This window comes from Melospiza georgiana, chromosome 3 (genome assembly GCF_028018845.1).
Source record: "Melospiza georgiana isolate bMelGeo1 chromosome 3, bMelGeo1.pri, whole genome shotgun sequence".
In the NCBI taxonomy this organism is placed as follows: Eukaryota; Metazoa; Chordata; class Aves; order Passeriformes; family Passerellidae; genus Melospiza; species Melospiza georgiana.
Window position 1 is genome coordinate 86147974 of NC_080432.1, and position 23812 is coordinate 86171785.

Consider the following 23812-nt stretch of genomic DNA (forward strand, 5'->3'; position numbering starts at 1 on the left):
GAAACCGTGACCTGTGAGAAAGAGCGAATGACAGGCAGGAGGAAACCCCCGAGACGCGCGTCCCGGGATGACCTCCCTCTTCTCCTGCTCCTGCCATTCCCAAGCGGGCGGCGGGCGCCGGAGGCCGGGCGAGCACGGCTGGCTAGGAAGGGCAGGGTAGGAAGGGCAGGGTAGGAAGGGCTGGCTAGGAAGGGCTGGGTAGTAACGCTGGTCCCCTCTCTCACAGGGGTCGCAGCCGCCACCCTCATGGCGCGGGCGGCGGGGGGCGGGTCGGGCCCGCCCTCAGCGCGCCCCGCGGCCCCGGCGGAAGGAGCGGCCCGGCCCCTCCTCGCCCGCTGCTTCCGCCCGGTGTCGGCAGAGACAGCGCCGGCCGCCGCCGTGCCGGGAGCTGGAGAGCCTGCCAACGGGGAAGGTGAGTGCCGCAGCGGCCCTGCCCTGCCCTCCCCTGCCTCCCCTGTGCCGGGGCCGAGAGCCGCCCCGAACCCGCGGGCCGTCCCTCGCCGCCGCCGTGCGGGGCTGACCCGCAGCCTCGCCCAGCAGGGAGGTGCCGCCAGCCCGGCTGTGCTGGGTGTCAGCTCTGTTACGGACCCGTTGCAGCGAATAGCGCTGGTGATCTCTAGGCGTTTGCTTGAGGATGGACTGACACATCCCATGCCGAAAGAAACGCTTCGTGCGTGCTCCCTTGACTTGTTTTGTCATGGAGAAGACTTCATGAAACGAGTCCTAAGTGGTGTCTCCTTTTCCAGAAAATAGCTGAGGTGATGCTATTCGTGGTGTTTATTTCTGTGTGTTAGCGCTTATTCCTGGGAAGCATCTCTCAGAGCTGAGTGATGCTTGTTATCTTGGTGGCGTGTTATAAAACAAGAAACGAAGGAAAAGTCTCTGACCTGAAGGGCCTATAAATAGGAAAAGAGGAAAATAAGATTTTAAATTCTTAAAAGCTAGAAGTGAGATGAGTTTTTCTTTAAGCAGAAAGAGGCATATTTTAGTAGAGGAGATACTGGTTTGGAAAAGCAGGGCGTCCTGCAGGCTCACACCCTCTTTCCAAACCTGCCAGGTTTGCTGTCACTGCTGCTTCTGGGGCATCATCACTGTCATCACCCACCTCCATGCCTGTATTTACTACACAGGAGAAGAGATGCCTGTGCCAGACAGGGTGAGAAGCAGGTTCAGGAAACAAGTAAATGCTGGAATGGAAATGTGCAGTGAAAGAAATTAGGATAATGATGAAGGGCTATTTGAGGCATGACAGTTGTTGAGAGCTTTCTTAGTGGTAAGTTTTTTGTTGCATTGCAAAAATTTAGAAACAAACAAAATTTAGCTTATTTTCTTGAGACTTAACTATAATAATAAAGCCTTGAATGACTTGGGTGATGCAGACTCTTATTTTTTTAGGTGTTGAATAGTCCTGGCCCTCTGGGACCTTATGGTGCCCAGTTGAGGCCTGAGAGTCCATCCGCATGGGCCTGTGTCAGAATCTGGACATGAATCTGTAATCTGTGTGCCTCAGGGACTAGAAGCCTTCAGTTACTGATTGTGATTACTGCAGCTTCCTATTTTCTTGTGACATTTGCTTATGATGTCGATGAGGGAAGTTTACACGTTTACAGACCTGGATAAGCGGTGACACTAAGACTTTATACCTTCCATCATGGAATTACTACAAGGTTTATGTCAAAGCAGTCAAAGTCAGTGAATTTTTATGGATCTTGGACAGTACACTAAGCCAATGCCTGTGAAACAGGCAAGCATGTATGGTTCTTCTTTATGTAGTTCCACACTGAGTATCCACTCAACTTGCAGTAAGGTGCAGTCCAGGAACTTTCTGGAATAGATGTGCTGAGGTCTTAAAGAGCCACTGTGGATTTCTCCATCAATGCATCCTTGCCTTTCACTCATAGGTACCTCTGGTTTTCCAAACATTCAGCCTCAAGTAGTTCTGTGGGCCAGAAATCCACTAACTCGCTAACATCTGTTAGTTTTTGACACACTTCCTGCTACTTCTACATGGCATTATCTATTTCATTTGATTCACAAGGACAATTACAATAAATTGTGTATGTGTAATGGTAAAACAAAATTTCCAATATGACTGGCCAAGCCAAAGAACTTGTCAGTAAATTTGACAAAATTTACCCTACAGCTTCCTAATTGTATTGTTTTCAGTGCTGTTTTTTGGTTTTTTTTTTTTTTGTTTGATAGCTTTGATTTCTTTTAAATGAAACTTTATTTTCCTGTTCTTGGGGTTTGTTTTAATGAGGGCACTTTGTCTGGAAAAAGGGGTGGTCCCAATTTTGGATGATGTCTATCTCATTTTTATTGAGTATTAGAATTAGAATTTCAAGGTTTCAGCTTTAGAGCATGCTATGTATGCATTTGTACATAAAACTTGTTTGCAGGATATGAAGACATAGTTTTCCCTTACTTAATTCAGGCATGCTCTTAATAGCAATGTGACTGTTTTTCTGCAAGTGACAAACTGCTGTGTAGACACTGAAATGTTTGACAACACTGGATTCCAGTTTACATGTTGAATGATGACATTTAGATGTCTTGTGAGGCTTGTAAACAACTTATACTGGGGGAAGTAAATTATTCTGGTAAAAAAAATTCATAATAGGAAAAAACCGTGTAATACGAAATGTTTGAGCTTAAAGAACAATTAAGTGTGAAACAAACGGCAGTTTTCACACTGAATACAAGCCTGAGTATATAATCACTGGTGAAATGAATGAGAACTGCTTGTTTAGCTCGCTGGGGTTGCACAACCACCTCATGTAGTGTGACAGCACCTTGTTACCATATGTTAGGTAATCCTGATGTGTCAGAACAATGTCTAACCAGTGATGCTACAACTTCAGGTTTGGCAGGGTTTCTTTCATCATTATCCTTGTTTCTTTCTTCTATTTTTGCTTCCTCCTGCTGCTACCATGCTGTTCACTTGGTTCTTTCTGTTTTCCATCTCATCTCTAGCTTCTGTTTAGATTCTGTTCCCATTGTCTTTTGTTTAGACCAATTATTTATTCAAATCTTTAGTTTGAAAAAAAAAACCAAATCACTTGCGATACAGACTTTTTGCAGAGTCTGAAATTTGGAATGAGTATCAGGTGATAACTAGATTTTTATTTGAAGCTGTGATGAGCACAGGCTTTGTTCTTGTATGTATTTGTTCAAAGTCATGAGTTACGAGGATTTAGCAGAGTTATCTTGATGGGAGGAGCTGGGCTCTTGTGCAAAATGCTGTAATAGAGTAACTAGAAAGTTTCCTGGTGTGGTGAGGAGCAAGCTGCAGTTTTCCCAGCGTGGTGAATTGTCTTTGGATCCTCCTGTGACTGGAGCTGTAGGTCTGTATGTCAGAGCTCTGCGATGTGTAGGCCTTCTGCAGCAGTGGCTCTGGAGAAACCTTCCGGCTCCTGCTCCACTGTGTCGAGCCTGGCTGTTCAGTTCCCTGCCCTGCCCTCCTGATGGCCAGGGCCAGTGCTTCTTCCTGGGAAGGACTCGGACTCCAGGCCTCACATCAGTGGTACAGACAGTTACATTGCTGTAGGGACTTGGAAAGGGATCTGATGCTGCTGTTATTCGTGTCCTCTGATCATTGCTTCCTTCTCCTGTTTGACCTCTGTGTCCTTTGCACAGAGCTCTGTACAGTTTGCTTTCATGTCTCTGCTTGCAGTGCCTTCCTAACCTGTTGGGGTGAGGGGATGAGTATCAGAATGGACAGCTGGGTTGAGAGGTTACTGAGAATGCAGCTGTGACTAGTAAGTTGGTCTACCACGAGTTGATGGGATTTTGACTAATTCTTTTTTGTCCTCATTAGAAAGGAAGAAAACCAGCAGCAGCTGGAGAGCTAAGCTGAAGGTGGGATAAACAGTTGATGTAAGAACACACACAAGTTGAAATAATAAAATGAGAAGAAAACGGTGTTTAGAATTTGGAGCATATTTTTGGTTAAAGGAGAATAACTAACCTGGAAATATGGAAGAAAGAAAGAAATAAGGGATAGTTCTGCACGAGGATTTATGCTGAGCAGCATAGGAAAAGATGGGGGAAACCAGATCAAGGGCAGTGTGATGCTGATTGTACTTGTGGACTTTATTTTCTTTTTAATTTGATATCTGCTTATGCTCTTTGAACTTTGCATTACTTGACAAGACAAAAGGAAGAGTAGTGCTGTCCATGAAGTGGTGAATCTTAATCTGTGATAGGAGGTGGAGAAGGAGTTATCAAACATAAGGGGAAAGAGATTTGCTTTTTTCTGCTTTTTTGCCTGTTATTATTGCTGCTGAAAGATGAATGTTTCTTCAAATACTTAACTTCTGGGAACTATGGTTTCAGTGAATATATAGGTTGCTGTTACTTTAAATTTTTGCATTTTTATGTTTCATTGAATGTTGGGCAGGTTACCTGTATTACTTAAACATCTGTCCAACAGAAATGTGGGACCTGTAGTTCTTTTGATGTAGGAGAAAAAATATGAGTACAGAACATATGGTTGAAGAGCCAAAAAGTTTTTTGGTGTTTTTTTTTTCTTTTGAAAAGTTCTCATTTTCCTTAGGGATAGTAGGAACCACATGGTAAAGAAGCATCATCTTTGTTTAGTGAGCAAGTGTTTTTTTCTCAAACTCTTAGACCACAAGCAGGCTTATTTGCATGAATGTTTCCTCTCTCTCAATGCTATCTTCAGTTTCTTCTTGTCCATGTGTCCTTGATAACCTGTACCTTCATTCTTTTTAAATTTTTTTTTTTTGCACCATATTTTGATATTTCTCTCTCTCCTTAAAAGCAATATCCTGTGAAGGGCCATGTCTTCTTCCCCATAATTCACATTTGTTCACTTTTGAACATGCTTTGGTTTGTGTGGTGATTTGTGTTGAAGTTTAGAGGCCAGGGATGTTTCTTCTGTATCCAAACATAAGCATGATGGGTTCTTGTTCATGAAATGTAACATTCCCACCTCTAACTTCAGGCAAGTTTTAACCCAGTCTTCAATCGTGGTGTTGCATTTCAGTTTTGCCCGCTGCCTCCCAAAATACTGATGTTCCACATAATTCTAATAAACAAGTTGCATACTTTGCAAACTTTACTATATTTGTGACAATGTTTTTTCATGCTGTCCATTCCAAAGTGATTTATTCTCCCTTTGATTTTCTGGGAGAGTCTATTTACAAGATACTCTTGACATGAGTCTGCTGTCTTTGGAATTTGTTGGTCAGAAGAGACCTGGCATAGTTTTGTTTTTTCCCTGGAAACCTTTCTTACCATGTAGACATTGTACTTCAGCAGCAACTTTTTATGTTCTTTCACGTAGATACTCTATTTGACTGAGGTCTTTTGCTAACATTGCAGTTTAGTCTCAGAATATAAAGTATATTTATTATACCTACATGTTATTCATGCCTACTACCTTCTGTTTATTCCCCTGTGAGATTTCAGTTTTAAAAGCCCTGTTTTTTCTCTGGATCCAGTACTTTAATGCAGTATTTGGAGGGAAAGAGATCTTTGAAAGTTACTTTATTTCACTGATAAATTTCAGTACTGCGTACAAATGAGCAGCTTTTTCTACCTTTAAGACTAGAAGGTTTCCCAAAACCCCACTTTCTGTTCTGGAAAATGCTTCATACTACACCAAATGAAGCCATCCTATTTGATTTCATGCAAATGAAACTATCATTACTGCCTAGTGTAGATTTGTTTCTTTAAGCAGCAGCTTTCTTGCTCATTTCATTTTAGGTCATGGACATTCTTAGTTTTATCATCAGGCCTGCACTGACTGGGAAATTGGGAATTTGCTGGGAGAATAGCTACCACTTTCTTGTGATCTGTGGGATTCCCAACCTTAATTTTGCTTATGAAGTTACTTAAGGAAAAAACAAACCAAGACAAAAAACTTGTACTTGTTTGGGGTCATTTTCATGTTGGTAGCTCTCAACAGTTCACAGACAGTTCACTTTTGAAAAAGTGAAAGTTACCATCTTGTTGTGATTAAATAGAATAGCAAGACATGATATGTAGGACCTCTTCCACTGTATCCTGAAATGTGTTTGATAAAACATGCTCCACTTTTAGAAAGTCATGTCTTTATACCTTTGCAGACATTTGAGGTGTCTGGTATTGTGTGAAGCCTCAGCGACCCTGGGCCACACCAGAGTAACTTCCCAGGGTTTCCTCCCTGCTTGCTCTCACTCCAGTGCTCTGTGGTCTGTGTTTCTAACCAAGTGTTAAACTGTGATAGCAAATGGAGGAGCTTTGATCTAGCTGGTAACCAAGGACATGGACTCTGCTCTTGGAGCACTGGGCAAGCATAACTGAGGTTTTGTGACCTTTGTTAAGCTGAAGGTCTGTGATTGCCATAGGAGAAAGAGACCAGATCAAACTTAGAGCGATGTTGCCAGAGCTGTAGTGAAACGTATCTGCTTGCGGTGTCAAGTGCTGTAGACCACCAGTGGATGCTTTCAGAGGTGTGGCTGCTTTCATAAAGGCTCCATAAAGGTTCATGAGTGTGCCTGATCCCCATGGAAGTCTTTCATTTGCTTTTTCACCTTCTTGAGAGTAGCGAGGAAGTCAAGGCCAAGAGTACTGTAGTAGTTCCATTATGATAATTAGCAGAAGCTCTTTTTTTTTTTTAACTCATTAGTACATGCTGAACTTTTCAAAGCTAAAACTCGCAGTGACATACAAAGATTGGTTGCAGGTTGTGATGGGCTTTCCTAATCCATTTTCCCAGGGTTTTGATCATTTTATCTGTTGAATAATTTTGTGCCAGGCCAATGTATCATTGTAGGATCTGAAAATGTTTTCTGATTTCTTGATTCCCTAACTCCAAAACTCTTTGAAATCATTTCAGAGCAAAGCACCTTTTTGGAATAAGGTTGGTGGAAAATGCATCTGTTCCTGATTTGAGTCCTCAAATGGATCTTTCTAAGCTAACAATTTTTTGATTTGTGAGTCCTGTCCTGCTTTGATGAATAGCTGTCTCCATAATTGCATTTATAATGTTTAGCAGTGATATGTATACCTTGTCTGGTAGAAAATGGATACCCAGAAGCTATTTTCCCTGCATCTGTAACAGCGGGACTGTGTGCACACTTTTTTGGTCATTGCTACAAGATTATTAATGGTAGTATCATGTTACAAGGTCTTGCAGGTAGATCCAGTTCTTCAGACTAGGTTTCTCCGGTTTTAGGTCTTTGCACAGTCCCCCATATGTTGTCTCTGAACTAGGTTCAGACTTGAGAAGAGATACCAGTTTTCATTTTGCACTTCAGCTTGTTATCATTACAACCCTAAACATGAGTAATATGTACCTCATTTCCACATGTGTGACTGATATTTTTATACAGTCTTCAGTGAAATTCTCCCAGCAGTTTTACTCCTTGAGGGAGTGGCATGGGGGAATGACACAGGAACAAAACAAAGTGAAGGCCTTGTATTGCTAGCTCAAGTGATCGCTAAAAACAAGGCTTCCTAATTACTTCATTGGTTTTAGAGGAAAGCACTGTTATTTTGTATAACTATGTTGCTTCGATTGATGTGTCTGCAGTGTAAATTTTTTATCTTTGTTCATTTTTACAAATAATGCCTAACAGTTTTTATTTACTAATTCAGAGCTAGTGTGAAAGGGACTTGTATACGACTTTGACAGAGAATTGCGCTGGAAAGTACAATGAAGAAATGTTTCATTTTTATGTGCTACTGGCTGCTGCTGCTGCTTTTCTTACACAGAATTGGTCAAGATTTGTGACTGATGTCACAATGGCTTGCAAAGTCTTTGGCCTGTGTTTATTGTTTTCCCTGAGAAAATCTGGCATCCATTGTTTGTTGTTTGTCCAGATAAATCTTTGATGAGATCTGGGCATCGTGTGTCATGTCATAGCTCATCTCTCACATCACGAAATCCCCACTTCCCTTGTTCCTCTCTTTGCAGTTTTCTTACCAGGTCGCTCTGTCCCTTTCTAGTTCCTAGCTACGAGCATGTAGGTTCCAGTCTGCAGATCAAAGAGCTTACATCAGGTCTGGATGATTCTCCTGTGGGAGTAATGTAGAAATTGTCAGAGCCTTAGTGTAGAAGGCAGCTGAAGGAATTTTGCTGTTTTTCCAGTTATTCTTTTACATTCTAGTGTTGAATTCAGTCACATAAAATCACCTATTAGGGCAGGGTTTCTTTTTTATCTAACCTGGTACAGCTAATCAATAGAATACATCTACTTTAGTTTCCTATATTTTGGGGGGACTGGTCCTGTTTGGATTCCTTTTCTCTGACCTAAATACTTAGTTATTGTCATGGACTGTGTTCATGAAACTCTGCATTTACTATGGTACTAGAAAACTTGTTTGAGATCCTTGTTTTATCTCCTGCTTTTTTTTTTTTTCTGCTGTTTTAGGGCCATAAGAATTGTAAAGTGTTGATTAGTGGAAAACTCTGGAGAAAACTTAGTCTGTCTTTCTGTTGAGATCAAAATTACATTTTGTCCAGCTGAGTCTTAAAAACCTCCAAGAAACATTCTGCTGCCTTGCTAACCAGCATCCATTGCCTTCTTAGCAACTAGTTTTTTATGATGCCTTGGGGTGTCAAGACACAACTTGTGGCTGTTGCCTCTTGTTTTACCACCTTCCATTGCAGAGAAAGGTTTGGCTGTGCTGCTTTTGCTGGTCTCCTTCAAATGGCTCTAGGTTGCAGTTTGATTGCAGCACGGGAGACTGAAAAAGCACAGTTCACAAAGCTTTTCCTCTAGCCTAGTTATTTACTTGACCCTTCCAAGTTTCCTTGTGTTCTTGATGTGGGGGGCTTGAACAGAGCTGGGCTCAGTGTTGGAGGTATGTTTCTGATGAAAATCCTGAGTTTTGTAGGTACCAGTATTGACCCAAGATTACTTGACAGCTGGCAGAACAGTAGTTGATTATCTTTTAAGCTTGTTCAGTTACTTTTCAAACTGTGCAAGTCAGTTTATTCAGCCTGCATTTCCTTGGCCTAGAAAAGAGAATGCAGTGGGAGACAGTGCCAAAATTCTTAATAAGGCAGTGTGCATTACATTTATATATTTTCTTTCGTTCTTGTGGCCAGGTATTTTATAATTTAGGGCAGTTGCATTGCTTAGTATGGTTTGCTCATGGCAGACTGGTCTCTTATTCTGTTTTTATGTGATCAGAGGAACTTACACAATACATGCTCCTGTGGTTTTTCCTGTGGAGTCAGTTGAGCCAGAACTACCTGTAGTACCTTGGGTGCTCTTTCTTGCCTTTTCTGCTGGAAAATAGCTATGATTTTAAATACCTTTTCATCCTTAACCATCAAGACCTCCAATGATTTACAGTGGTTTTTGATAAACAGTATCCTTGCAATAGACACTTTATGGTGTATCTAGTCCAGTCTCATGAATTTACACGCATCCAACTTTGTTATCCCTAACATGTAGTCCAGGTCCTTTCTCAAAGAGGTCAAAGCAGGTCATGTTGCTGAAAGCATTGTCCAGTTGGGGACTGTCCTGCCTTTCAGGGCAACTTGCATTATTTCATAGTCCTAATTGTGCATTGGGGGAAACCTTTACTATTGGAATTTCCTTCTCTGCAACTTTTGACTATTTTTCCTTGTCCTTTGGACATACATCACACGCTTCAGCATCCATATCATCTAATTGGCTTTCTCTAATACATTGATGTCTTGTTTGTCTGAGGAGTCCAAAACTAGACACAGTTCTCCACATGCAGTCTTTCCATTGCCAAGCAGCAGGAGATACAAACATTCCAAGATTGCAGGCTACTCCTTGTGCAGCCTTGTATACACTCCAGCTTGATGGTTACAGGGGCTCATTACTGGCTCATTTTCAGCTTTCTAATAATTTGTGTCTTTTTTTGGAAAGCCACTTCCTAGCTTTTGAGCCCCCAGTCTATTGCTGCATTGGGTTGCTGAACTCTTGGTGCAGGACTTTCTCTTTGCCCTTGGCTTTCATGTAGTTCCCACGTTTCCAGCCTGTCAGGATCCATTTGGATAGCAGCCTTGCCCTCCAGTGTTTCAGCTGGTTTGTCTTCCTCCCCCTGACATTTTGCAGGACCCTTCTGAGAGAGGCTCCTGTCCTGTGTGCAGGTGTTCAGTGGAGACATTGGACATTATTGCCACTTGAAAGACATCATTGGTACATTAATGCTTGTTTCATGTTCTTGGGTACAACTTTGAGTGGGATTTATTTTATTTTATTTTTTTACAACTTTCTGTGAACTGAGATGAGGTTGACTGGCCTAGAGCTCCCTGGACACTCTAACCACGGTGGTTGCCTTTTTTTGCAATTTCCAGACATGTTTTCCAATCATAGAATTGTTAAGGTTGAAAAAGAGCTCTAAGATCATAGAGTCTGACTGTTAACCCAGTACTTCAATGCTCATCACTAAACCATGTCCCCAAGGGCCACATCTACACATTTTTTAACGCTTCCAGGAATTCTACCACTCTCCTGAGTAGCTTTTTCCAATGTCATTGTAACTTACCAGAAAGGATAGAGAGTGGCCTCACAGTAGCCTTTACCATGAGCACCTTGGGGTGTGTCTCTTATGATTTTGTGGAACCTTTTATGTCAAATCTGCTGCAGTTGTTCTTTCTCCTTTATTTTGGTTTCTCCGTTGTTTTATGCAAGTTACCTTTGCCCTTGTGGTTATGATTACATGTTTCACTACAGCATCTTGCTTCAGAATAGGTACACCAACCTGTTTGTCCTGTCTTGTGATTGAATAGTTTGTATGCCAGATATCCATTTAATTACTCTGATTACATTACATGGTGTTTGTCTGAGTTTGTGATAACTCTTTTTATTGAACACTCTTCAAGTGTTGATCAAATTTTGTTATTTCCAAGTTATCTTTGAAATAAAATGTCAAGTCCAAGTAATAGTGTAGGATGGAGCAGTTACAATATGTTCTCAGGAAAGAGGCATAAATAATTATCCCGATGCTTGCAAAGTTCACTTAGCTTTACTATCAGCATTTTACTTTGGAGTCAGTTGAACCAAAGATGAAAAGAATTGGTCTTATGGCAGAGGTAATCTGCCCTTTGTGGATACCTCTATTTCCAGGTACTCCTGTCAGAAAAAATGACTGCAGGTGGCTTCTGGATCAGTAGGGAGACACCTAAATACATGTGTTGGTTTGCAGGTGCACCTGCATGTCTTCATATGTTTTTACTATGGTCTTTGTTAACCAGGAGAGGATTTTTCTAATCTGGAGGTGGCAACCAAGAAACTGATCCCACAGTTATTCCCCTAATCAGTTCATGTAGTGACACCTAAGGCTTTGTATCCTGTAACAGGAGTTTGTTTTGTGGTAGACACCCACGTTAAGGGTGTGTTAATCTGGAGCTAAAGCCCTGTGAATCGAATATTTCAATAGTCTAACAGAAATTTTTACACTAGATTAAGCATTCTTGGCAGAAGCTGAATTTCTTGTAATACTTTTCCTACATTAGGTTAGAGAATTTATGTGCAGGGGTTGAAGAGAAGGAAGAAAATACTTATTGGATGTAATAATGTCTGGTTTCTTAGGTAGATGCATCTCTTTGAGTCTTGTTACCTTTCTCCTTGATAACTTGTGAAACTCCCACCAGTCAAGTTTGTCCTCCTGTCTGCTTAACATTCTTGGAGCTGCTGTGGCACAAGCTGTGCTCTCTCTGTGGGCTGACAGAGGCAGTAGGAGCCTCATCTCTCGAAACCTCTGCCTGTTAAATCTGTTTGGAAATTGATAGACTGTCTTATGATATTTCTAGGGGAAATGCAGGCAACTTGTGCCAAAAATAGATGCCTGTAACAGAAATACTGTTCTTCAAAGCTTCATTTAGGAAGGAGGAAGGAGATCCAGAGGTATTTTTGGCTATTATTGATTTCTTCTTGAAACAGGTCTGAATAGTATTCTGGGAGAATATCCACTATATTTCCCCTGTTTTTCTCTTGTGTCCATTTTTATTACCAAAGGCCGTAAAGTTGTGAATTTAAACTTAACAATAAATTTAAAAAAATCCCTCAGACACTGCATAGAGTTAATACAAAGAAGCCAAATGGGATTGTCTCAGACAAGCAGTTTTTCAAATAACCATTTCTTCTTCTCTGGTGTGCAGTCGTCCTTTCAGGTACTGCAACACTATGTGTTTTTGAAATTATAAGTTAAAGACTGGACCAAAGCCACAACAACAGGTCTGTGTGAACCTGAAAATCCTCCTGTGCCAGTCCAAAATGTATTGCTGAGTTTTCTGTTCTCATTGCTTAACTTCTGACCTTAATGTTGCAAATACTTCTTTTGAATGAAAAGTTGCCAGTGGGATTTCCATTTAGATTTGTTATGTGAAATCAATTCAGAATGAAAATATGCAACAGATTTTATTGGTTGTGATCATGATCAGAAACTTTGTCCAAAACCTACTTTCTTGGGTAAGAACTAGTTACTTTTGCTTCTTGGATTGTAAACACCTCAGAAAAGGAGTGACAACTTATGTTTACTGTGGTTGTTGATGTAACTGGATTTCTTTGTTGAAACTGTTCTTGGCTTCTTTCACCTGTAAATAATGAAGAAATACAAGCAGGGATAATGCATTAAAATGTGCCTCTTTATCGTTTGGCAAAAATGACTTTACTTACATTTCAGTCACTACAAGTTAGATAATAACATGGCAAACAGTGAAGTAGTAAAGGTGTCTGCATAATCATTAAAGTATCTTTTTGGGGATGCTGGGGTGAAGTGGGCAGATGGGGGTACAAGGTTTCATCCAGAGAATTTTGCTGTAATTGGCAGCATTAAAGAACACTTCTCCCTTCCCTCCAAAAGTGTTTTCTGTTTGTACTATATTCAGGTTTGTTCATGGTGCTACTTGTTAGTTGAGAACAAAACATTTTCTGTCTTTTCTGCATTGATCGTTCTTTACCTTAAACCTTTCAAAACCTCAGATTAAAATTTGCAAAAGTAAAGAAATATTGTTTATTCAGGTGTACTTTTCTAATGTTGTCAAGTGTGATTACTTAAAATTTGAGTCAGATCTGTTCCTTTTAAGTTGTGCAGCACTGAGAATTTTTCAGTGACTATTAGTGAGGGTAGTGCCTCCCACTTGATAGTGCAGCAGACCTTGTAGATCTTTCAGGCTTTGGTTTACATGCCTGAAATTTCACAAACTGACTAGGAAATAGAAATTTCACAAACTGACTAGGAAATTTGTGTCCTTGTACTCAAAAATGAATAGTCCTTTTTCACTAAGCAAAAATAGTTGAAAACATAATGTTATTTTTACCTATGCTTTTGACAGTTAAAGAACTTGCAAGGACATTCAAGCACTAGTTATATTTGGTATTTTTTCATTTGTTTGCCTTCAAACAGCTTTTCAGATTAATCGTCTTAGTGAACAGTATTGTCCTGGTTTAGGGCAAATTATTATTCTGTTCATGAGGATTTGCTATTGGTGTTTCCTTGATTACTGATGGGTGCCTGCAACAACCAAAATATCACAGGTAGAGCAGTTATTTCTGCATGTAAATAATTTGACAATTCCAGTGCCTTATACAATACTGTGCAACAATGTCCTAATATTTGGCTTTTCAGGTTACCACAGAATTCAGGGAGGTCAGAAAATGACAGATATTCCCATTATTTTTGGCTTCTCAATTGATATTGTCCTGGTTTAGGGCAAATTTGTTAAAGAATCTGCAAAGGAGGGCCCCTCCAGAAAGCAAAACCCACACGGCCCCTACCCCCAACCGGTTCGGGAAAAAATTCCTTGGAGGGAGGTGGAAAGAACCTGTTTATTTCAGGCACAGCACCCCCCAGCACACAAAATGAACAATACCAGCTGACACCGCTCTGAGAAGGATGACAAAATCAGAAAGTCTCTTTCGGGGGTGGTTGCTCTGTTCTCAGTCACTCCGGCGCTGGGGCAGCTGCTGCAGCCGAACAGTGCAAACCAAACCCTCGGTGTTCCCAGTCCCAGTCCGGAGCAGGTTCGAGATGGTCACAGGAACAGGAGAGGAGAAACAGTCCGGGAAGGGATGTGGAGTGTTTAGCTAGAGCTAGCTAATAAGCAGAGGCCAAAGCAGAGCAGAAGCAAGAGCAGAAAAGGGAGCAAGCAAAGCAGCAAGCTGCAAGCAAGAAGTGAAAAACAGCCCTATGTACTGCTCATCTCTGTGTCCCTGATAAGGGAAACCCAAACAAAACTTCCACTCTTCAGAGCTGGTCTTAAAGGCACAGAACAGATGAATGGGGATACAAGCATCATAACGTCACCCCAGGACATTCCACCCCTTATCCCCATATCATCAACATACTACAACACATCATGCATTATTCATACAAAATTTCCATCTGTTCCCCCAAAATTACAAGCAATACCCATCATGCCTTCATCACATCCCCACACTGGACCACTGAATCCAGGCCCTATATTACAGAGCTGCAGGATTCCCCCTTTTTCACTTAAAGCTCCATCTATCACTTGCTCAGACCTTCAACACTTACACATTTCCTTCTATCTCATGTCTGTATGGTTTAATCAGGACAAGTATGAACAAGAAATTTAAAATATTTGCCTTTAAGGTAGAATAGAGCTTCTTGTCCAGTTCACCATTGTGTATTTCTGAGACAGAAACTGAAAGATGATGCTTTCTCTCATATAGTAGCAACATGTATCACCTTCTCCAGCCCCTTCAAACATCAAATACTGAACTGGGCCTTTTATTACTGGATATGACAGCTGTTGGGGGAGGGGTGGTTTGGCTGGGTTTTTTTGCAGTTATTCTGGGGCAAGGCATAGTGACAAAAAGGCAGCTCTGTAAGTATTGACCTGTTATAACAGTATCTTATTCTGCTCAACAGCAAACATGAGGTCAGAAGAGCCAGTGCCCTTACATGAAGAATTTATCTACTGTTGTGGAGCTGCTACCCATGTCTTAAAGTGTGGGCCCTGGAAAGACCTCTCAAAAGATGAAAGTAAAAATCTACCCAGGCTCTTGTTCATGATTATTCCTGGTAAGTGTCTTTTTTTTGTGTTTGAGTCTAGAAGTTTGTTGATGGAAAGGGGTATGTCCAGTTTCATTTTCAAAATTCTCACTATCTAAGTGGTAAATTCTGGCTCGTGCACATGGCCAGTAACTCAATAATACTACAGTGGTGAAATTTCTTTGTTACATTTGATTGCTACTGTTACCTTTATTTTTAACAGTGCAAGAAGGCAGCGCTTAGAAATTAAGGTGTCTTACTCATTTTCTTCGTGGTGGTGGTTTACTGAGAGCATTGTGGGCTTTTGTTTGTTTTCTTTGCTCTTCTTCTATTTATCTCTTGCACCTTGAAATGTTACTGCAATGTCAGCTGTGTGCCAACTGACAGATAAAAGTTACAGTATTTGAGGAAAAATTCTAGATCCAGTTGTTTCTTTTAGTTTTGGGTTTTTCTAATAGGAAAAGTTTTTTAACTTAGATTTTTACACATGAATTTTTATGCTGAACTTAGTGAACTTAGTGAGTATTGTACAGCTCCTAATTATATTTAAATGTGGCTGTCTTAAAATGAGAGCTCTAAACTTGCCTTTGGCATATGTTAAAATTAATGGAGGTGTTCTAAGTTTGTTGAAGTCTACCAATGAACTGTAGGAATCCTGATCTTAGCAAAAGTAAAGCTTGAACCCACTCAAGCTGTGACTCTTTGACCACCTTACAGTTTGCAGATTTCTAATGCTTTCTATTGTTTATTTGGATGTTCTGGATACTGTTGTTATTTCTCCTAGAATGAGTGGTACAAATAATGACTTTTGTGAGTCCACAACTTTGGTTCACTGTTAGTGTACCTAGTGGCCATTTATGGGACTGTGTGTGGCTTGGTCTTTAGTGGTGAAAGAGAACACAGGTCAAATTTTTCAGGGTTTTTTTTTTTCAATGTTTTGGAAGGTCCATGGAATATTTTATGTTAGTTTCCTTGGGCATAGTGATTTTATGCCTTTGCCTCCAGGAACTGAATAGTAACTTCTTAAGCCAGTGACAGTGAAGTTTAAATTCTTTTCTTAACTGAAAAGAAGCCATCTATGAGTGCATCTTGTTCCTGTTTTGTGGGGAATGACCTTTTAAACCAAATACACTGTGCAGTATCTCTTCAGTACCTCTCTGGAGGTATAAGCCTGATTTCATGCTTTTCAATTGCTGCTTTCTCTCAGCTGTGGAAGGTTTAATTGAACAGCTAAGTTTAGAGTTCCTTTTCCCCACAAGTTCTGGAGCTTTCACCTGTCTTCAGACTGACACCTTCTGTTTGGGGTGATAGTAGAGGCTGTAACAAAGATAAATCTGTAAATCTAGATTATATCAGTGGAAAGATATGTAGGAGAGGAGCACAAAAGTCAAACATTAGCATCCAAGGCATGGTAGCTCTGCAAGGCATGTAATTATTCTGTTCAAAATGTACCAAGTCACATACATTGCATGGTCTCCATATTCATCACAGGAAACTTTTAATGCAAAAAAATGTAGTGGCAGGACTACATGGAGCTGATTTCTTGCTGAACAGTTCTGTGAAGACTCCTTAATAACATCTTAAGATAGATGTTCAGAAATAGACATCAGTGAAATATTCAGTGTACTTCTGTCATGGTCTTCAGGCTTTTGCAAGCAGCTGATTTATGGTTTTGCTCGTATTTCAGAATTATGTTGGTAATAAGCTGGAAGTTCTCTCTGCAAAAACAATTTAAGACCTCAGCAACCACTATAATGCTCTCTTCACTTTAGGTGCCCAAATTCGGTAGTGAATAAAGTTACCCAAGCTTCTTGCTGTGGCTGGCAGGGAGCTTAGTGGGACCTGGCATAACAAAGTGCAGTTTTGCTTCTCATAAAACAAATGGTGAGGTTGTTTTGCTGCTGTTGCATGCCTCATTTTTAGCTTTCAAGGAAAGGCTTATCTACAGTGCAAAAAACACAGCCTTAGGAGAGATATGGACATTTGGTCAATATGTTCATGTACCTAAAAATCAGGATTAGATAGCATTTCCCTTGTGCTTTTGTAAATTCCCGAGTATTAAATGTGGAGCCTTTCTGGAGTCCAGCCATTTTCACACTTGAAAGGCATGTATCCATGGTTGAGATTGTTTATGGAATGGGGGAAAGAGGGGCAGAAGGACAGCTTGGTACACAAGTCAAGGAAAGCAATCTTCAGACAAGGGCAGCTCTGACTTTAAAAAAAGAGAGCATGCACAGGCAAGTGTGAGTGATCTGAGCTGAAGGTGGTTGGTCCTGCTGCATTTGTTACTCTGTTCTGTGTATTAAACTGCTCTGGTACATACTTTTCCAGTCCTAGTGAAATTCAGGCATATGATTTTGTTAACACGTGGTCAAACCAAACAGAGTTGTGGGTGGGTATTGAGAAAGGTGACAAAATTCTCAGCTTCTGCTGGAATTGAATTGTTGCAGGAGATTTGAGAATAAATCCTGTGTATTTATTTTTGGTTTGTGTGAATTCCTCTCAGGTCCAACTTAGCTTTCTCCCTCTCCCCACTTTTTAAAAAAAATACTTCCAAAACATTCTTCTACTCTGAAATCAATGACTTAAAATGAAACAGGATTCTGCCTCTTGAGAACTGATAGCTCACTGTGCTTGAAGCAGTTGAAAAAAAGAGCATGCAGCAGTATTTAATCTCATTTAACTGCAACAAGCTAAATTTTTTTGTTAGTGGCAGTGTGAGTGAACTTACAATTTTAATAAAGCTTTACTTTATTAATTGAAATGTTTAATACACACTTTGTTTCATAGCATTTCTTCTTGTGTCCACAAAACCTCTGAATAGGAGTAATAATGTGTCTACTAAAGTAATGACTGTGTAGAAGGTCCAATTTTTCCTCAGTCTAGAATATATGCATATACTTGTTTGTCTTTCTGAAGATAAATTCTTTTCTGTTAAAATTGATAAGATTTACTCATGAGAGTAACATTAAGTGTGTACAGATGGAGGATCAGGTACGTGGTTTTCTGGATGCGTAGGTGCAATGGAAAGAACAAGAATTACTGTTTTTCCTCTTGTGTCCCAAAGGACTGTTTTCACTTTTACAGTGTTTGTTTAGTGTAAAATTAGCAGTGAAATACAAAATCTGCTACAGCAATATTTAACATGTCTTGTGTTCATTGAAAACCATAATCCACAAAGTGTAATGGAATATTTTTCTGTTTTAATAGTATCTATTTGTGCCTGTGTATTTATGAAACATTTAGTCTTGTAAATAAATACAAATTTTAAAACCACTGTGCTGTTTAGCTCATGACATTTTGCTTTTCATCAAAGTTTTTTCTTGCATTTAATTGCAGGGGTACATTGGGATACCTTTGTTTCAGGCTTCCTCATTTGTGTTACCGTTGCTGTAAACAAGGCAATTTTGCAATTTACAATCTTGTACTTGGTAAACATATATAATGTAAATAGTTTTGTTTGTTTTTTTTTTTGTGGTAAATCATGTTACACAAGTTTCATTCATTAATATACAGAAATAATTTCAGAATCTGGTTCTCTGGCCTGCATTCAGAGTATTCCCTATGCTTTGCCAAGTTTCTTGATCTGCCTGTTTGCAGTTGAATCACTGCTGGGTTTTTGGATCATGTTACTGTTTTACCAACTTATGCTGTCACTTGATGATGTTTAAGGGCTATGAGGACTTAAACACACACCTTTTTCGGGTATAAAGATATTTCTTCTGAACTAATTCTGTGAGTCAAGAATTGATTGTGCACAACAGAAATTGCATATTTGGATTCTCATCTCTTAGGAGTAGTTACGTGTACTTATATCAACAATACTGCTTCACTTGATGACTGCTGAACTATTTTTTAGCAGTGAAAGCAGAACAAACAATTTGTCTGGATTATGACAACTCTTTAGTATACTCTCTCTTGAGATGAGAGTTCCTGTTAGTTTTAAAATCTTTAAATTGCCATTTTTAACTGTAACATACGGACTCTAAAAAGCTTTCTGTACCTTGTCTGGCTTTGTCTTCACCTGCTGTATTACTTAAAGTCATCACCCTCAACACCTGCATAAGGAAAGTTAGAATAAGAATCACTATGTTAGAATACTTCTCAATAAAACTAATTGTATAGTCCTAAAGCTTAGTTTCTCTGTATTTTGTTTCTTTGGCTCCCACCAAACCAGTTTCTTGAAAGCTATTAATTTTTCCCTCTGCTCAGCTGTTACTGGAATGAATTGTTCTTCAGGAGGGTCTACTGCCACCACCGAGACCAAGGGGTAAAAGCATCTATTTCCTCATTCAGCAAACTGTATAAAGCATGTTTAATTCTCTTCAGGTTGGTTTTAGAATGGGCATACAAAATTTATGCGATTGAATGCCCTTGTTGGTACAAAATCTTCCTGTTGTAACTTGGTCTGCAACAACTGAAGTAGATGTACTGAGGGCTCTCAGTATCAGCAGATGAGCTTGCAGTGTGTAGCTTTTGGCAGCCTTAGCCAGGATATAATCTGGAATCCTGCATGGAATCTTGGCACCTGGTGTGGATGGGTCAGACTGTTTATGTGAGGCAAAATCTGATTTTGGAGTCAAGACCATGAAGTTACTCGGGGAAGGTACTTTATCTTCTCAGACACTGCTTTCCAAGTCAGCAGCCAGGGTCTCCTCCCCCAGCACATAGCAGTGTTCATGATTTGCCTTTGAAATGCAGCTGGAGGAAAGGGAATGTTGCTGGCAATGGACAGACATATTAGGAGGAAAATAGATTTCTTACCTCCTGGGCAAAGGGTGTTCTGGGTCATGTGTATTTTGTGCCTAAAGGCACTGACTGAGCTCCAGCAGCAATTCTGTGAACAAAGTTGAGAACCTGTTCTGTCTGAATGCATTAGGCAGTTTTTTCCTCTTTCTGGTTTTGTGGTTGGTTGTTCTTATTTGGAAGAATAGTACCAGAGCATCATCCAGGAAAAAAAGTCTGTCCTTGTGTTCTCTGCAGTTTTGTCACTACTAGCAGGCTTATGAGAGCTCTTAGGAAGTTTGGGTTGGGGGGGGTGTTTGTTTGTTTGTTTACTTTTTCTTGGTGATTTTATGGGTTTTCTTTGGTGGGGGGGGGAGGTGAGGGGTAGTCAAACTGAGTCCAATGACATGACACCTCGTTCAGAAAGGGACTCTAAGGCCCAATTTCACTCAGCCTGATTAAACAGCTAATTCAGATGCCGAAGGAAGGAGCATAAATTTCTGGGTAGTTTGTAGAACCAGAGGGTAGGGATGGCACCATGAGCATTTCTGCCTACTGAGGGGTTAGGTGGCTGCCCTGAGAATCTCCAGTGTGAAGGTAATAAAAACTTTGCTGTGTGTGCAGCCTCCTCTGACTCTGCATGAGCAGGGAGGAGCTGGACTCACATCTTAGATGATCCCTTCCAAATTCAGTGATCCTGCAAATGTGACCCCTGAACTGGCCATCCAGTCTCCATGTGTGGATTCTTGGTTGTTATTGGGATACTTTCAAAAGATAGTAAAATCTATGGATAATCTTAGATAGATACTTGATAAGAATTAGTCATCCTTTCAAAAGCTGTATTTTGCTTCACAGCTGTACTGAACAGTGAAAACCTTTAACAATGAAACTGGGTTTGTTAAGTGTTGGGAACCAAACAGAATTAAAAATTGGTAAGGAATGAAGTATGCTACTTAAATACAGTATAAGCAGAGGATGCCAGAAGAGGGAGCTGTTCTAAAGATTAGAAAAAAAAAAAAGTGTGTTTTGGCAAAGTTATTGCTATAATAGCCAGATATATCATACTACAGGCTTCACGTTCTCCTCTGAATGCACAGGTAAGCATTGACTGATTCTCTACTGTATTATTAGAAAAAAAATAAAATTAGTAGTTTTATAAGACCATGTTACAGTGATTAACCAGTTATGTTAGTTGTTGAGGGTCATACAAATGCCTTTTATTTGCATTAGGAGGAGTGAGGTAAAGCAAGTTAAATTAGAGCAGAGAATATAAGATTGGGAGTGCTGGGGCTTCTGTTCCCACCTTTCCATTGGGTTCCTTCTCAGTATATGGCCAATCATCCTCCAAAATTGTGTCCCAAAGCACCAAAAAAATCTTCATTCACATTTACAGTATTTGTAATTACACAATAACCTAAACTTCTAAGCTAGCATTCACAGCTAACACCAAGTAAGTAAATTAACATAGAAGCACAGCTGCATAGAGTGAGACAACAAATACTTCCTCTCTGGAATGTTTAAATCATTGACCAGCTCTATGGGCAGCTACACTCTTACTCACTGTAAAAAATTCTTGTGCCAGAGCAGGCATCACCTCCAATGTACAGCAATAAATAGGCAAAGGACATTAAGGAAAATAACTCATCACATAAAAGTACTTCAGGTCTTTTTTAAAGGAATCATTCATTTAATTTTGGATTTGGGGGGTTGAATTAAGTAACGCTTCTACATGCAATGAGAATTTTTAGGTGAAATTCTGAAAGTGTAAGTACACTAAAGTGTAAGTACTTATGTTGAAAAAAGCTCCAGAGGTCCCCTGTTCATACAATAACACTCTTAATCCTGTATCACATATTTCTGGTGACCTAAAGCTGAGGTTGTTTCTTATGTGGATGTTTTCCATGATATTAACATTGTATTTGATGTGTTTATCTTTACCTACCACTACTAGTGTAAGGTACAAGTTTTCATGAGTCCTATTGCTTTTCCTCATTCCTCATTTCCTCATCATGCCATCCCTAAGAGAGTAGTGCTTCTGTTGTCCATCTTCAGCTGAAACAATGGAGAAAAAAGAACTTTTAGGTGTTCAGAAGTGAAGATGTTGCTATTTTACACATCTGGTCCAGGGAATCAACTAAAAAATATTGTTTTGTTGGAGTCTTGGCTCTCTTGACAAAGCCTGTGGGGGGTTATGGAGCTCAGAATGGCAGCTAGTCCAGCTGGCACACTTGAGTCACATGTGGCTGATCAGCAGGAACTGAAAAAAGTCTGACTTTTGCATCTGATTTGTGTCCTTATTATATGCTGTTCATATCCAAACAGCTGAGCAGAATTCCTTCTGTGTGTGCACAAATACTCTATTTAGGAAGAATTTCTCTTTTACATTTTATCTTAGTTGCAGCATTCATCCATTCTGTGATATTTGCAGTGCTTGAAATTAAACTTAGTTCTGCAGATACTATGCTTGACTGGATTATTTACTATAAAACATTGTTCCTTACTGCGTGGAGAGGATGGCTGTGAATCTGCAGTGCTTTCCTGAAGAGAGGAAGAGAAATGCTGTGCTCTTTTATCATGGCCTCACCTGCAGCATGGGGATTGAAGCAACCACTTGATCTTTGAATGTGTTATTGGCCTGCTGGGCTGCTCATTGCACTGGCTCAGAGAAAACTACCTGGTGTTCCTAAAATTTTCAATAATGTCTTTCCCTGTACTCCACCTCTCTGTATTATAATCTTACATGATCAGCATAACATAGTTAGAATTTTCCTGGAAAGTCTCTACCATTACCTGCTTTGATTAGCAGGTAACACTTAAGCAATTGAACCTCTATTTAGATGTGGGTGGCTATCGAGGAGACTGGCCATTCATATAGCTCTTGCCTTCACACAGTTGTTAGAACCATGATGTTAGGTGTAAAGCAGATGTTCCTGAGTGTAAAGTAGTGTGGAAGTTAGAAACTATTTGTAGAGTGTTCATTAAGACTCACCAGACAATGGAAATCCAAGAGATTATTGCTTGGAGCACTTAAAAAACTTCCTGAGGCCATTATTTTGCAATTCAAAATGTTTGTCAACAATACTGGCATAAGGTATTCCTTTTCCCACCATGCTGTGCCATTCCACCGCTCAGTTATGCCAGAACAATACTTTGAGAGATCATGCTGTGAATTAAATAAATACATACATTTATTTCTGGGGTCTTTTTACAGCTGGAGCAGTTCCCTGTTTGGGTTCACAGCAGGGCCCCCACAGAGCTGTGCCAGTGTAATTCAGGGGCTGGTGAGCCGTGGTAGGAGGGTGGGAATGATAGGCAGGGGGGAAGGTGGGAGTTCCTTCAGCTTGATTTGTCACAGAACCTTCTGTTGTTAAGTTATGGTGTCAGTCCCCAGCACTCAGCACATACATGAGTTCACATGCTCTGTCTGGAGATCTTGGCAAGAGCTGGTGCCCCACCAGCCTCTCCAGGTGGTAGTGATTCCCTGAGAATGCCTCTCCCTTGAGCCATCTGCTTTTGTTTCCACTGCAGCCCCAGCTGAAGCTGCCAACTCTTTACATTTGACCCTGAGTTCTCAGATTCTGACACCGAGAATTTGTATTTTACATTGAGATGAACTTTTCCCATTTTTCTGAGTAAAAGAATTGGCTTTCCTACTCTCCAGTAACTGGTATGGGGGATGCAAAAGTCATCACTGAGAACAGACTACACTGTAGAGTTAAAGGTTTGTGCCCCATAACAATGAAGGTAGAAGTACATAGAGTAAGATAAAATGTTTTTCCCTTTCCCTATGATTGGTCTTCTTATCAGCAGGTAAGGAAGTAACAGCACAGTTTTTTATTTCAGTGAGACATAAACACTGCAAAACAGTTTTTATTCTTGTGCTTGTATGGGGTGTATGTCATTATATTTTGTGTGTTTGCACTTTGCACAGGAGCAAAAGCATACACACAGACACACAAAAATCAAGAAACAACCCACCCATATCTACCTGATATTTCCAAAGCTGCTCCTCCCTATTTTTCTAGCCATTTCTTTAGCTCTAATGCAAATATTCATGACTTAATTACAAGATCAGCCTTGTTTCCTCAGGTGATTGTGCATGTAAGATACTGTAAGCTGGAGTTGTTTGTGCATG

At 40.2% G+C, this 23812-nt stretch overlaps 1 protein-coding gene across 1 annotated transcript in view; it reads left to right on the forward strand.

The window, feature by feature from the left end:
* The first annotated feature begins 322 nt into the window (after positions 1-322).
* The window catches only part of LDAH (lipid droplet associated hydrolase), a 113398-nt gene continuing 89908 nt past the window's right edge, over positions 323-23812 (forward strand). The window contains exons 1-2 of the mRNA XM_058020106.1: positions 323-412; positions 14830-14982. Coding sequence (XP_057876089.1) covers positions 14835-14982 — 148 coding nt within the window. The 5' untranslated portion in view covers positions 323-412; positions 14830-14834. The remainder of the gene's footprint in view (positions 413-14829; positions 14983-23812) is intronic.